We start from the raw sequence: 14242 nt of genomic DNA, 5'->3' as shown, positions 1-14242 counted from the left end.
CCCCCTCCCCCTGCAAGCACCATTCTACTTTGTCTCTATGAGTTTGACTACTCCAGGTACCTCATATAAATGGAATCATACAATATTTGTCCTTTTGTGACTGGCTTATTTCACTTGGCATAATGTCTTCAAGGTTCATCCATTTGTAACATGCGTTAGACTATAAATCCTTCTTTTTGAAGGCTGAATAATATTCCATTGTATGTATATAATCACTCTTTGTTTATCCATTCATCCACTAATGGACGTTTGGGTTGTTTCCACATTTTTGGCTATTGTGAATAATGCTGCTAGGAACATGGGTGTACAAATATCTGTTGGAGAGAACTTTAAAAAAATCAGTTCTTTTGAGTATACACCCAGAAACTCAGCTCCGCTTTTATTTTTTTATTATTATTTTCTTTTACTTTTTTGGGGGGGGGCATGCCATGTGGCATATAGGATCTTAGTCCCCTGACCAGGGATCAAACCCTGTGCCCCCTACATAGGGAGCACAGAGTCTTAACCACTGTACCGCCTGGGAAGTCCCAAGCTCTGCTTTTAAAGCTTCTTTCCCTCCCAATGTCCTGGAGCCTGGGCTGCCTGCTGGCATTTGAGCCATCCTTTTGTGGCAGCTACTCCTCATAGCACTCCACTGGGCCACCACTGGGCAGCTGTTCTAGCCATTCTCTTCTGGGTCACTGTTCTCTTAGCAATACTCAGTCTTTCCTTGCAATCTGCCCACTTGCTCTCCAACCCCCAGCCCTGCCCCTCATCACTTTCTGAAGAAGATGTAACTATGCATGTCTGAATCCTACCTATGAACATGGTTTGAATTCTTATCCAACGGGGCTCCTTGGGCCCCCATGTAAATCAATGGCTGCAAATAGATGGGGTGGGGCAGGGAGAGATTTGTGGTGGGGATTATCATTTCATCTGTTTATGATATTCTAATTGTAGAGTGCCCATAGCGCAAGGAAAGGGATTTTTGAGACTTGATATAAAGTCAAACATTCAAAGAAAATCTACTGTGGAAAAAAAGGATTTATTTTGTGAATGTGGCAGAAATCATGTAAGTGCTTTCCATTGGAAATAGGAAAAAATACACACAGGCCATTATATTAATTTCTCTATTTTGAAAAGCTATAGAAAATCAGCATATCTCCAAAGCCACAGAAAGAGTGAAGGCTCCACTATTTGCCAACTGTCTCAGTAAAGGCCTTCTGTGGGCCTGGGCCTGGTTTGGCTGGATCATGGTTTATAAAGTACTCTATAGGATATAAGTATATTGTTTTACCCTTGGCGTTTTCAGGACCCAGATCCTTTTTGGCAAGGGATTTGTAGGTTTAAACAAATGTCCATCAAGCTTTTAGCGAGTAGTGTTTCTGTCCTAGCAGTATTTAAAATGAAAAGAGACTATGGGGTGGGAGAAGGAATGAGAGGAAGAAGCAATTACTTTGATTTAAATTGTTAAAAGAGAAACGTTCTTTTGTCTAGGGATAAAGCACAGCTTATAGGGTTGTGGGATGTTGATAAACCCGGTAACAATGGGTTTGGTCTCTATGTCCTTTGGCTCCCCCAGGGGCTTCAGGACAAAGTTTTGCAGAATGGTGGTGAGAAACAGGAACAACTCCACGCGGGCCAGGCCCTCTCCAACACATGCCCGTTTCCCTGGAAGGAGGAGACAGTTCCATTAGCTTACTCCAAATTCAAATACAATAGCTCGTATTCAAATACTATACACTCCTAACAGCCAATGAAAACACTGATCAGAAAAGGGATGGCTAAGAAACTGCTGGAGGACAATGAACTGGTACAGTTCTTCTAGACGGATATTTGTCAATACATATCAAAACTCTCTGAAGAAATTTTCACTCTTAATTCAGTAATTCTCCTTCTGGGGATTTATCTGTAGGAATTAGAGATTCACCTATGCGGGTGTCACTTGCATTGTTATTTATGACACTGATGAGTTAGTTGAAAACTAGACATCCACCTATACTGGATTAATTAAATAAATCCTTGTGCATCTATCATGCAACACAACCTAAACATGTTTGTACAGAAGATTATTTAATACTGTCTTATATCACAACACACTAAGCAAAAGCAGGTTATCAAATAGATTGTACAGAATGAGCCTGATTTTTTAAAATAAAATATACGTTTATTATGTATATCTAGACAACTGTGTGAAGTATATATAGCAAAATATTAACAGCGATTATAGCCTGAATCTGAAATTCAGGCTATGGTCTGAAATTGCAAATGGTTTTCCTTTTTCTTTTTTTCCTTTTTACAAACCCACCCATCCATTCATCCATCTATTTATGGCTGCGCTGGGCCCTCGCGGCCGCTCGCGCCCCGCCCCCCCCCCCCAGGCTGCGGAGAGCAGGGGCCACTCCTCGCCGCGGTGCGCGGGGCACCGCAGCGGCTCCTCCCGTCACGGAGCTCTGGCCCCAGGCACGCGGGCTCAGCAGCCACAGCCCAAGGGCTCCAGCGCGCGGGTCCAGCAGCCTTCGCTCCTTGGTATGCAGGAGCCCCCGGGCCAGGGCCGGAACCCGCGTCTCCCGCATTGGCAGGTGGACTCCCAACCACTGCACCACCAGGGAAGTCCCTCTTTTCTCTTTTTTTTCTTTTTGCTCTTCTGCATTTTCCATCTTTTATATTGAACACTTACTATCACTGTGATTAGAAATAAAACATACTGTTATTTTTGAAAATACTAATCAAATGATTGACTAGGGTAACAAAGAAAAAGAATGGGTGCTGAGCAATCCTAAGTTGTCTTTATGACTTTATGAGAACTAGCAACTGGGAGCCAACCAGCGCTTGCAAAGAGGCAAGCGTATGTGGGGCTCCGGATTTCAGAGGGGAAGAAAGAGGATGAAGTGGCCAAGGTGTCTCTGATGGCCTCTCTAAGAATCAGAAAATTAATAATGGTTAATAATTGTTTAAGAAGAGAGAAACTTGAACATTTTGTTTTGAAAAAGTCATATTATGAAAGGGAGATCAACAGGCAAGAGTTTGTAAAAGGAGGTCCCTTTGTTATCTGATAATGTGTGACATCTGAATTAAATTGATTTGCCTTGGTTTCTTTAAAAACTAGCATTGTACTCAATCACCAAACAACAAAAGAGTCTCTGGAAGACTTACCTGATCCTACTGGTATACAGACTTAAATGAATCCATCCCGATTTGGGGGTTTATAACAGATTGATTTGATTGACTTTGCTATCATCAGTGGATTACTTAGTTATGCCATATTCAGTAAAGCTAAAAGTTATCCAAAAGGTTCATGTGTATGGTTTGGATGGGGTGTATTTGTATTTACCCATGGAAAAAGGCACGAAGTATTCTGTTTTCCTGACGCTGCCATTTTTATCCAAAAAGTGACCTGGGTCAAACTTCTCTGGGTTGGGAAATTCCTTGCAATCGTACAGGACCGAAGACAGTAATGGCAATACAGTAGCGCCCTGGAACCAAGAAATGGAGAGTGGAGTGGCACGTTATCATACTTACCTTTGGTCCCTAAAAAGTCTAGTACTTTTAATCACAGTGGATTAAATAGGATCGAGCACTCTTAAGTTTGCCTGGAGAAAACTGTCTCATGTGATGGCTCTTTTACACACATCACCATACAAGACCTTTTATCAAGTAATAAGATGGTTCTCTGTGGGAAGAGCACTGTTATGGTCAATGTGCAATAATCAATTGTTAAAAAGCTAAGGTTTGCAACCCATATTGTCTAGACATGCGCTTTACTGGAATTGTTGCCTCAAATTGAAAAAGCTCACATTTCATAATTTTTTTCTTTCTGAATTCAAGTGTGAATGGAAGAAAATGAGAGATGGAAACTTGTAATCTATAAAATCTATTGGATCAAACCCCACTTCCCTCACTTGTAAAACGGGGTGGGGTAACAACAATAGGCTTTCCTCTTTGCCCCATTAGATTTTGTGAGATTTAAATGACAAAATAATAATGACCATTGATACGGAACGCTTCACATTTACCTGACACTGTGTTTAGTAGTTTATAAATTTAATTCTCACTTCAACCATATTCAGTAGGCTCTTTTTGTTTGTTTGTTTGTTTCACATTGTATAAATGCAGAAATTGAGATTCAGAGAGAAGAAATAACTTACTTGAGGTTATACTTTTAGCAAGTGGCATGGTTAGAATTTGACCCATCTATCTATGGGTCATAAAGCACCCCTGTTTAAGTGAAAGCCTCCTCTTCCCATTTTTACCTCATTTCGTATTTCCTGAAACGTTATTTCACAAGTTTTGGAGTAGGTAATACATGCACATGGTATAAAATACAAAAAAAAAAAAAGTACAAAAGGGTACAAAGTGAAAATAAGTCTCTTTCCTAGACTCAAGTCCCCTGGTTTCCTTCTTAATGTAATCACTGTTACCAGTGTACGATATATCCTTTATGAGATATCTTATGGATTAAAAAAAAAAGGTACACACCTATTTCCTACTTTTTCCACAAATAGTAGCATCCTGTAGAGTTCTGTCGCTTGCTTAGTATTCTACTTTACATAAATAATTTTTAGGGAATTCCCTGGCGGTCCAGTGGTTAGGACTTGGTGCTTTCACTGCCGGGGGCCACTTTCGATCCCTGGTCGGGGATCTAAGATCCTGTAAGCCATGCAGCGTGGCCAAAAATAATAATAATAATAATTTTAAGTCCTTTTTAAATGAATATTCGGCACCAATACTGCTGCAATGAATATTATTTGGGGGGAAATATACACAAAGGATAAATTCCTAGTAGTGGAACTGCTTTTCAAATTGCTATGCACGTTTTGAATTTTCACAGAAATTGCAATGATTCCTTCCATGGAAGTTACACCAATTTATACTACTAGCAAAAACATATGTTTTTTTATATCTTGCCAACATATTGTGACAAGTGAAAACATGTTTCTTTATCATTTTTATTTTCAATATATTTTATTGTGTAAGTATATTTTCACATATTTAAAAACCATTTGTAATTACTTTCACTCAAATTTAAATTTTGTCTCCCATGCATTCTATCTGTTGGTTCTGGGGTTTTTCATGCTGACTGTAGGAGTTCATTTTATTTTTCAGTAATTAGTTCTTTGTTCTTATGAACTATGAAACATTTTGTCTCAGTTTGTCATTTGTCTTTTGACTTTGTTTCTTTTTCTTAGGTAGATTTTTCTTACTTGCATGTAACCAAATTTATCCATTTTTAAATGTATAGCCCTCTTATTCCTCTTTTCTTTGGTCAATGTTAGAAAGTCTTTCTTCACCCTGAAATTCTCAAAAAAAATTATTGCTTTTATCCTTAGCACTTTTATAGTTTAATATCCTATGTGTATATATTTGAGCCACCAAGAATAAATTTTCATATAAAATTTATTTTATATGAAAGTTTGAGGTAGGGATTTATTATTCTTTTTTTTCCAACTCCCCTGGGAGTTCTACAACTGAATAATCAATATTTTTCCTCTAGGTTACAAGGAAAAAGCCACTTTATCATATACTAAGTTTCCATGTATAATTACATTTATTTCTAGACTTTATTTGATTGATCTGTCTACTCAAGAAGCTGTATTATAGTGCTTTAATAACTGTGACCTTATATTTTAATATTTGGTAGGACCTGTCCCTGACTATTCTTTATTTTTTAATTTCCCACATCAAATTTGAGATCTGTTAGTTTAGTTCCAAAAAAGTATCTAGTTTATATTTTCATTGAGATCTCATAAATGCATAGGTTAATTTCAGGATAACTGCTATCTTCCTACCTGAACACAGAATAAATCTAATTTATTCAAAACTTGTGTATCTTTCATTAACATTTTAAGGGGTTTTTTTTTTGGTATAAATCTTGCAAATTTCTTATCAAGTATATTCCTAAGTATTTTATCCTCGTTTTTATCAATAAAAAGCTTTTATTCATTATGTTTTTAAAACATAGCTTTTATTTTATATAGGGTAGAAATTGATTTTTTTAATAATAAATTTGTACCCAACCACTGGAAAATTCTATTTTTGCAGTGGTACTTAAGTTAATTTTCTTGAGTTTTCCAGGTACAATTATGTCACCTACAAATCGACCCCGCCTCTTAAATGTTTTACCTCATTACCTTTTTCTAATTCTAGTTAAATACTGGTAATGGTGGATAGCCTTGTCTTATTCCTGATATTAATAGGAATGCTTTTAGTCAAAAAGCATGATTTGGGAAATATGTTTTCCATGGCTAATGAGGTATTTATCTATTCCTATTTTTTTAAGGGTTAAACTCTTTAATATTATCAAAAGCATTTTCTGTACAAATGTGATTATCATGTGATTTTTCTCTAAGTTCTACTTATATGGTGATAATAAACCAGATTTTCTGGTGTTAGACCATTCCTGTGTTCCTGATTACCTTCACTTGCTGGTGATGTAGTATTTTTAATGTGATGCTAGACTTATGTGTTAATAGACTTTTGCATTGACGTTTGGCAGTAAGGTTGGGAGCTGTTTCAGTTTTGCAGTATTCTGTCACCTTTTCTTCCTCTTCTATACTCTTGAATGGATTAAATGTAAAACCCAACCCCTTAATCACTACAGAAGACTGACTACAGAAGACTGACTACTCTTTTGATAATTGTTAACTGTCATGGGCAGCAATATCCCAAATGTCCTGGTATATGAGGTCTTCAGAGGAAAGAATTCGGGTTAAAGAAAGCTGACATTTGACTTGATTACTTTAGAGCTGCAGATACATTTTCCATCTCTTCCCCCTATTTAAAATCCATCATGGAAAATCAGGTTTCTGTTCCCACAACATTCGCATTAATGCAAATCACTTCTCCCTCAATACATTCTACGTGAGAGTGTGAGGGGCCTTGGGAGCCCCAGGTCAGCTTCCCCATTCCAGGAAGGCAGAGACAGGACCACAGAGGTGACATAATGGCCTGAGGGTGCACTGCATGGCAATGACAGATTTCAAACCCAGGTCATGTGACTCTGACCTTGTGTTCTTTCTATGTCTCTCAATTGCCTCTCTTCCTGAAACAGAACTGAGATGCCTCAGGCCCCACTGAGGTATCATGCTGCCCCTTCTATCCCACCCAGGTTTCCCAGACACCTCTAACCTTAGGGATGAAGTACTGTCTGAATTTCGTATCCCGGGCCACAGTACGGGGCATGTTAGAAGGAAGGAGGGTGATGTATCTTTGTATCTCATGAAGCACGGCCTCTGTATAGGGCAGCTTTATCTTGTCCTTCATGCAGGGGCTTTGGTTGCATCCAATTACACGGTCAATTTCTTCATGAACTTTGGCTGCAAAGACATGAATCATGAATGCTACTCAAGAGATGTGTCCCCTGGATACCTGGAAATGCTTACGATGTATAATAGACAGTGGCCTAGAAAAGGCTCCCAAGGTCAAAGACATGTTGCTAAACAGCCCACGGGTCTGCTCCTCAATGGAATTTCTATTTTCTATTTTCTGATCTAAAAGACCAGAGATTTTGCTGCAGGAAACATAAAAGCTGCATCAGCTATGTCCTTGGCCTCCTGCCTGAATTGGTTTGTCCTCCTGTATGGGTGAGGAGATGACCTCTGTGGCAGGGATTAAGGTTTACCCCAGATTCCTGGCAAAGCAGCTGTGGAGAGGAAATGTTTAATCCTCACTCTAGTGGGAGCATCTCCTTTGTCAGCCTCATCCAGTGTCCTACACATTTTGTGGGAATGACAAACACCATTTTGTTAAGCAGTATAAACACTGGCTTTCTAAGACCTGTGCTCTGAGAACGTGCTTGAGAAAATCACGCTACTACAATTTCATTTTTTAATTTTAAATTACATTGGAGCTAAAAATTCCCTTTGGGGAGTCTGATCCATTCTCAAGACGGAAAAACACAGGCCTGTGAGGTGAAATAACTTGTTTGAGGTCACACAGCCAGGTATGGGCAGGCCGAGAATGAGAAGCCATCGTGGGAATCCATGCATCCCTCATCTAAATAGGGCTCACTCTTCAGCATTGCATCACATATGGAAGAGTTGGGATTCAGAAGCTCCTCTGTGTTTAAACTTAAATGAAAGCCTTTGGGTTCATAAAGGTCTCTCTTTCTTATCAGCATCATTTGATATAATTCTGATCAAACCATGGATGACCCTTTGCATGACGTTCTACAAGGCAGTCCAAAGAAAGAGAAGTTGTCACTGCCAGTGGTATCTTCCCACCCTCACCAGTGCCAGGAGCTCATATTTTATCCTACATAAATACTTAGGATATTTGCTGTACCTTGAACCTCAGGGTATTTCATTAGGAGCAGGAACCCATAGCTCAGAGTGAGACTGGTTGTCTCTGTTCCCGCTGAAAACAGATTTGATCCACAGGTTGTCAAGTTCTCCAAGTGAAATTCAGACTCTGGGTTCTGTTTCTCCTGTAGATGGTAGAGTTAATGGCCACATGAGTTAAAAAGAAGGCAGTGGCTTATCAGAGCTCTATGATCACACCCCATCACTAGCAATAGGCTTCATTTTGTGCACGGTAGGGTGGTAGATAAAGAAATCCGTCATGGAATCGAAACTTCTGGTTCAAATCCCGGGTTGGTCAATGAACAGATGTGTGCCCTTGGCAAGTTACTTTACCTTTTTACTCAATTTCATCATCTGTGAAATTGGGGTAAAAAGTAGAACATATCCCATAGGGTTATTATAAAAATTAAAAGAATTAATGGGTGGAAGATCTTGGAAAAATTCTTCATATATACAAATACTCAGTAAATGGTATCTTCTTTTATTATATTTAATGAAAAAGACTAGATGATAAGCTCTGTGTGAGCACAATGTAGAGAAATCACTGGTTTGGGACTGGTCTGTTTCCTTCACTTACAAAGACTTAGGTATTCACAGCCCCACACTCTCACATATGACACATCATTATTAATGGCATTTCATTTTTTTTTATTGGAGTATAATTGCTTTACAATGTTGTGTTAGTTTCTGCTGTACAACAAAGTAAATCAGCTATATGTATACATAAATCCCCTCCCTCTTAAGCCTCCCTTCCACCCACCCCCATTATTGGCATTTCTAATATGAAGATTGTACTTGTACATATAGGACATTTTAACTTATAAGTTTTTGCATGGGATCTACAAAGTCTTTAGAAAATAAACTGATCCAGGGCTTAAAAACAGTGAGTGAGCTTTTTTTTTTTTTTTTTTTTTGCACCCTTCTAATGTTTAAATCAAGAATATATTTTTATTCTTATTTTTTTCATATATCTACATTAACTTTGCAAAAGTAATACATATACATCATAGAAATACAAATACATTGTAGTGTTACATACAGGAATGCATTATATGTGTACAAATACATGAACATTGTCAAAAAATTAGAAATTACAGGGGAACTAGAAGAAAATTAATCCTATCATTTAAGTAATAAACATTGACAATATTTTGGCATATATTCTCCAATTTTTTTCTTTTCTGTTGAATTTTAGAATTTTATTTATTTTTTTATACAGCAGGTTCTTATTAGTCATCCATTTTATACATATTAGTGTATATATGTCAATCCCCATCTCCCAATTCATCACACCCCACCCCCACTCCCCCGACTTTCCTCCCTTGGTGTCCATACGTTTGTTCTCTACATCTGTGTCTCTAATTCTGCCTTGCAAACCAGCTCATCTGTACCATTCTTCTAGATTCCACATATACACATTAATATACGATATTTGTTTTTCCCTTTCTGACTTACTTCACTCTGTATGACAGTCTCTAGATCAATTCACGTCTCTACAAATGACCCAATTTCATTCCTTTTTATGGCTGAGTAATATTCCATTGTATATATGTACCACATCTTCTTTATCCATTCGTCAGTCGATGGGGATTTAGGTTGCTTCCATGACTGGCTATTGTAAATATTGCTACAATGAACATTGGGGTGCATGTGTCTTTTTGAATTATGGTTTCCTCTGGGTATATGGCCAGGAATGGGATTGCTGGGTCATATGGTAATTTTACTTTCAGTTTTTTAAGGAACCTCCATACTGTTCTCCACAGTGGCTCTATCAATTTATATTCCCACCAACAGTGCAAGAGGGTTCCCTTTTCTCCACACCCTCTCCAGCGTTCGTTGTTTGTAGATTTTCTCATGATGCCGATTCTGACTGGTGTGAGGAGAGATACCTCATTGTAGTTTTGATTTGCATTTCTCTAATAATTAGTGATGCTGAACAGGTTTTCATGTGCTTCTTGGCCATCTGTATGTCTTCTTTGGAGAAATGTCTATTTAGGTCTTCTGCCCATTTTTTGATTGGGTTGTTTGTTTTTCTAATATTGAGCTGCATGAGCTGCTTATATATTTTGGAGATTAATTCTTTGTCTGTTGATTCATTTGCAAATATCTTCTCCCATTCTGAGGGCTGGCTTTTCATCTTGTTTATAGTTTCCTTTGCTGTGCAAAAGCTTTTAAGTTTCATTAGGTCCCATTTGTTTATTTTTGTTTTCCTTTCCATTACTCTAGAAGGTGGGTCAAAAAAAGATCTTGCTGTGATTTTTGTCAAAGAGTATTCTTCCTATGTTTTCCTCTAAGAGTTTTATAGTGTCCAGTCTTACATTTAGATCTTTAATCCATTTTCAGTTTATTTTTGGGTATGGTGTTAGGGAGTGTTTGAATTTCATTCTTTATTTTTTATTTTTTTGAATTTCATTCTTTTACATGTAGCTGTCCAGTTTTCCCAGCACCACTTATTGAAGAGACTGTCTTTTCTCCATTGTATATCCTTGCCTACTTTGTCATAGATTAGTTGACCATAGGTGTGGGGATTTATCTTTGGGCTTTCTATCCTGTTGCATTGATCTATATTTCAGTTTTTGTGCCAGTACCATATTGTCTTGATTACTATAGCTTTGTAGTATAGTCTGAAGTCAGGGAGTCTGATTCCTCCAGCTCCATTTTTTTCCCCTCAAGATTGCTTTGGCTATTCGGGGTTTTTGTGTCTCCATACAAATTTTAAGACTTTTTTATTCTAGTTCTGTAAAAAGTGCCATTGGTAATTTGATAGGGATTGCATTGAATCTTTAGATTGCTTTGGGTAGTATAGTCATTTTCACAGTACTGATTCTTCCAATCCAAGAACACGGTATATCTTTCCATCTGTTTGTGTCATCTTTGATTTCTTTCATTAGTGTCTTATAGTTTTCTGAGTACAGGTCTTTTACCTCCTTAGTAGGTTTGTTCCTAGATATTGTATTCTTTTTGTTGCAGTGGTGAATGGAGGTGTTTCCTTAATTTCTCTTTCTGATCTTTTGTTGTTAGTGTATAGGAATGCAAGAGATTTCTGTGCATTAATTTTGTATCCTGCAACTTTACCAGATTCACTGATTAGCTCTAGTAGTTTTCTGGTGGCATCTTCAGGATTCTCTATGTATAGTGTCATGTCATCTGCAAACAGTGACAGTTTTACTTCTTCTTTTCCTATTTGGATTCCTTTTATTTCTCTTTCTTCTCTGATTGCCATGGCTAGGACTTCCAAAACTATGTTGAATAACAGTGGCAGGAATGGACATCCTTGTCTCGTTCCTGATCTTAGAGGAAATGCTTTCAGTTTTTCACCATTGAGAATGATGTTTGCTGTGGGTTTGTCATATGAGGCCTTTATTATGTCGAGGTAGGTTCCCTCCAGGCCCACTTTCTGGAGAGTTTTTATCATAAATTGGTGTTGAATTTTGTCAAAAGCCTTTTCTGCATCTATTGAGATGATCATATGGTTTTCATTCTTCAGTTTGTTAATATGGTGTATCACATTGATTCATATGCGTACGTTGAAGAATCCTTGCATCACTGGGATGAATCCCACTTGATCATGGTGTATGATCCTTTTAATGTGTTGCCGGATTCTGTTTGCTAGTATTTTGTTGAGGATTTTTGCATCTATATTCATCAGCGATATTGGTCTGTAATTTTCTTTTTTCTTTTTTTTTTTTTTGCGGCACACGGGCCTCTCACTGCTGTGGCCTCTCCCGCTGCAGAGCACAGGCTCCGGATGCGCAGGCTCAGCGGCCATGGCTCACGGGCCCAGCCACTCCGCGGCATGTGGGATCTTCCTGGACCAGGGCACGAACCCGTGTCCCCTGCATCGGCAGGCGGACTCTCAACCACTGTGCCACCAGGGAAGCCCTGTAATTTTCTTTTTTTGGAGTATCTTTGTCTTGTTTCGTATCAGGGTGATGTGGATCTCATAGAATGAGTTTGGGAGTGTTCCTTCCTCTGCAATTTTTTGGAAGAGTTTGAGAAGGATGGGTGTTAGCTCTTCCCTAAATGTTTGATAGAATTCACCTGTGAAGCCATCTGGTCCTGCACTTTTGTTTGTTGGAAGATTTTTAATCACAGTTTCAATTTCATTACTTGTGATTTGTCTGTTCATATTTTCTATTTCTTCCTGGTTCAGTCTTGGAAGGTTATACCTTTCTAAGAACTCGTCCCTTTCTTCCAGGTTGCTCATTTTATTGGCATAGAGCTGCTTGTAGTAGTCTCTTATGATGCTTTGTATTTCTGTGGTGTCCATTGTCACTTCTTTTTCATTTCTAATGTTATTGATTTGAGTCCTCTCCCTCTTTTTCTTGATGAGTCTGGCTAAAGGGTTATCAATTTTGTTTATCTTTTCAGGCAACCAGCTTTTAGTTTTATTGATCTTTGCTATTGTTTTCTTTGTTTCTATTTCATTTATTTCTGCTCTGATTGTTATGATTTCTTTCCTTCTACTAACTTTGGGTTTTGTTTGTTCTTGTCTCTGTAGTTCCTTTAGGTGTAAGGTTAGATTGTTTATTTGAGATTTTTCTTGCTTCTTGAGGTAGGATTGTATTGCTCTAGAACTGCTTTTGCTGCATCCCATAGGTTTTGGATTGTCATGGTTTGTTGTCATTTGTCTCTAGGTATGTTTTGATTTCCTCTTTGATTTCTTTAACGATCTCTTGGTTATTTAGTAGCACACTGTTTAGCCTCCATGTATGTGTGTTTTTTCCAGTTTTTTTTCCTGTAATTGATTTCCAATCTCATAGCATTGTTGTCAGAAAAGATGCTTGATCCGATTTCAATTTTCTCAAATTTTCCAAGGCTTGATTTGTGACCCAAGATATGATCTATCCTGGAGAATGTTCCATGTACACTTGAGAAGTAGGTGTATTCTGCCACTTTTGGGTGGAAAGTTCTATAAATATCAGTTAAATCTATCTGGTCTAATGTGTCATTTAAAGCCTGTGTTTCCTTATTAATTTTCTGTCTGGATGATTTGTCCATTGGTGTAAGTGAGGTGTTAAAGTCCCCCACTATTATGATGTTACTGTCGATTTCCTCTTTTATAGTTGTTAGCATTTGCCTTATGTAATGAGGTGCTCCTATGTTGGGTGCATATATATTTATAATTGTTATATTTTCTTCCTGGGTTGATCCCTTGATCATTATGTAGTGTCCTTCCTTGTCTCTTGTAACATTCTTTATTTTAAAGCCTATTTTATCTGATATGAGTATTGTTACTCTAGCTTTCTTTTGGTTTCCATTTGTATGGAATATCTTTTTCCATCCCCTCACTTTCCGTCTGCATGTGTCCCTAAGTCTGAAGTGGGTCTCTTGTAGACAGCACGTATATGGGTTTTGTTTGTGCATCCATTCAGTGAGCCTGTGTCATTTGGTTGGAGCATTTAATCCATTCACATTTAATTCAGCATTTAATCCATTCATTAAGGTAATTATCGATATGTATGTTCCTATTACCGTTTTCTTAATTGTTTCGGGGTTTTTTTTGTAGGTTCTTTTCTTCTCTTGTGTTTCCCACTTAGAGAAGTTCCTTTAGCATTTGTTGTAGAGCTGGTTTGGTGGTGCTGAATTCTCTTAGCTTTTGCTTGTCTGTAAAGCTTTTGATTTCTTCGTCGAATCTGAATGAGATTCTTGTGGGTAGAGTAATCTTGGTTGTAGGTTCTTCCCTTTCACCACTTGAAATATACCATGCCACTCCCTTCTGGCTTGTAGAGTTTCTGCTGAGAAATCAACTGTTAACCTTATGGGAGTTCCCTTGTATGTTATTTGTCGTTTTACCCTTGTTGCTTTTAATAATTTTTCTTTGTCTTTAATTTTTGTCAGTTTGATTACTATGTGTCTCAGCGTGTTTCTCCTTGGGTTTATCCTGCCTGGGACTCTCTGTGCTTCCTGAACTTGGGAGGCTATTTCCTTTCCTACATTAGCGAAGTTTTCAACTATAATCT

The 14242-nt window shown here is 38.0% G+C and overlaps 1 protein-coding gene across 1 annotated transcript in view; it reads right to left on the bottom strand.

Moving 5' to 3' along the window:
* Nucleotides 1-377: 377 nt before the first annotated feature.
* The window catches only part of LOC309971361 (cytochrome P450 2C23-like), a 32574-nt gene continuing 18709 nt past the window's right edge, over nt 378-14242 (bottom strand). The window contains exons 6-9 of the mRNA XM_082854308.1: nt 8263-8404; nt 7108-7295; nt 3314-3455; nt 378-1650 (exon numbers count right to left, since the gene is read on the bottom strand). Of these exons, the coding sequence (XP_082710434.1) occupies nt 1442-1650; nt 3314-3455; nt 7108-7295; nt 8263-8404 (681 nt within the window). The 3' untranslated portion in view covers nt 378-1441. The remainder of the gene's footprint in view (nt 1651-3313; nt 3456-7107; nt 7296-8262; nt 8405-14242) is intronic.

The sequence above is a fragment of the Leucopleurus acutus genome, assembly GCF_964270905.1.
Source record: "Leucopleurus acutus genome assembly, chromosome: 14".
NCBI lineage: Eukaryota > Metazoa > Chordata > Mammalia > Artiodactyla > Delphinidae > Leucopleurus > Leucopleurus acutus.
Note: the sequence above shows the minus strand (reverse complement) of the source record. Positions and strands in the feature narration are given on the sequence as shown.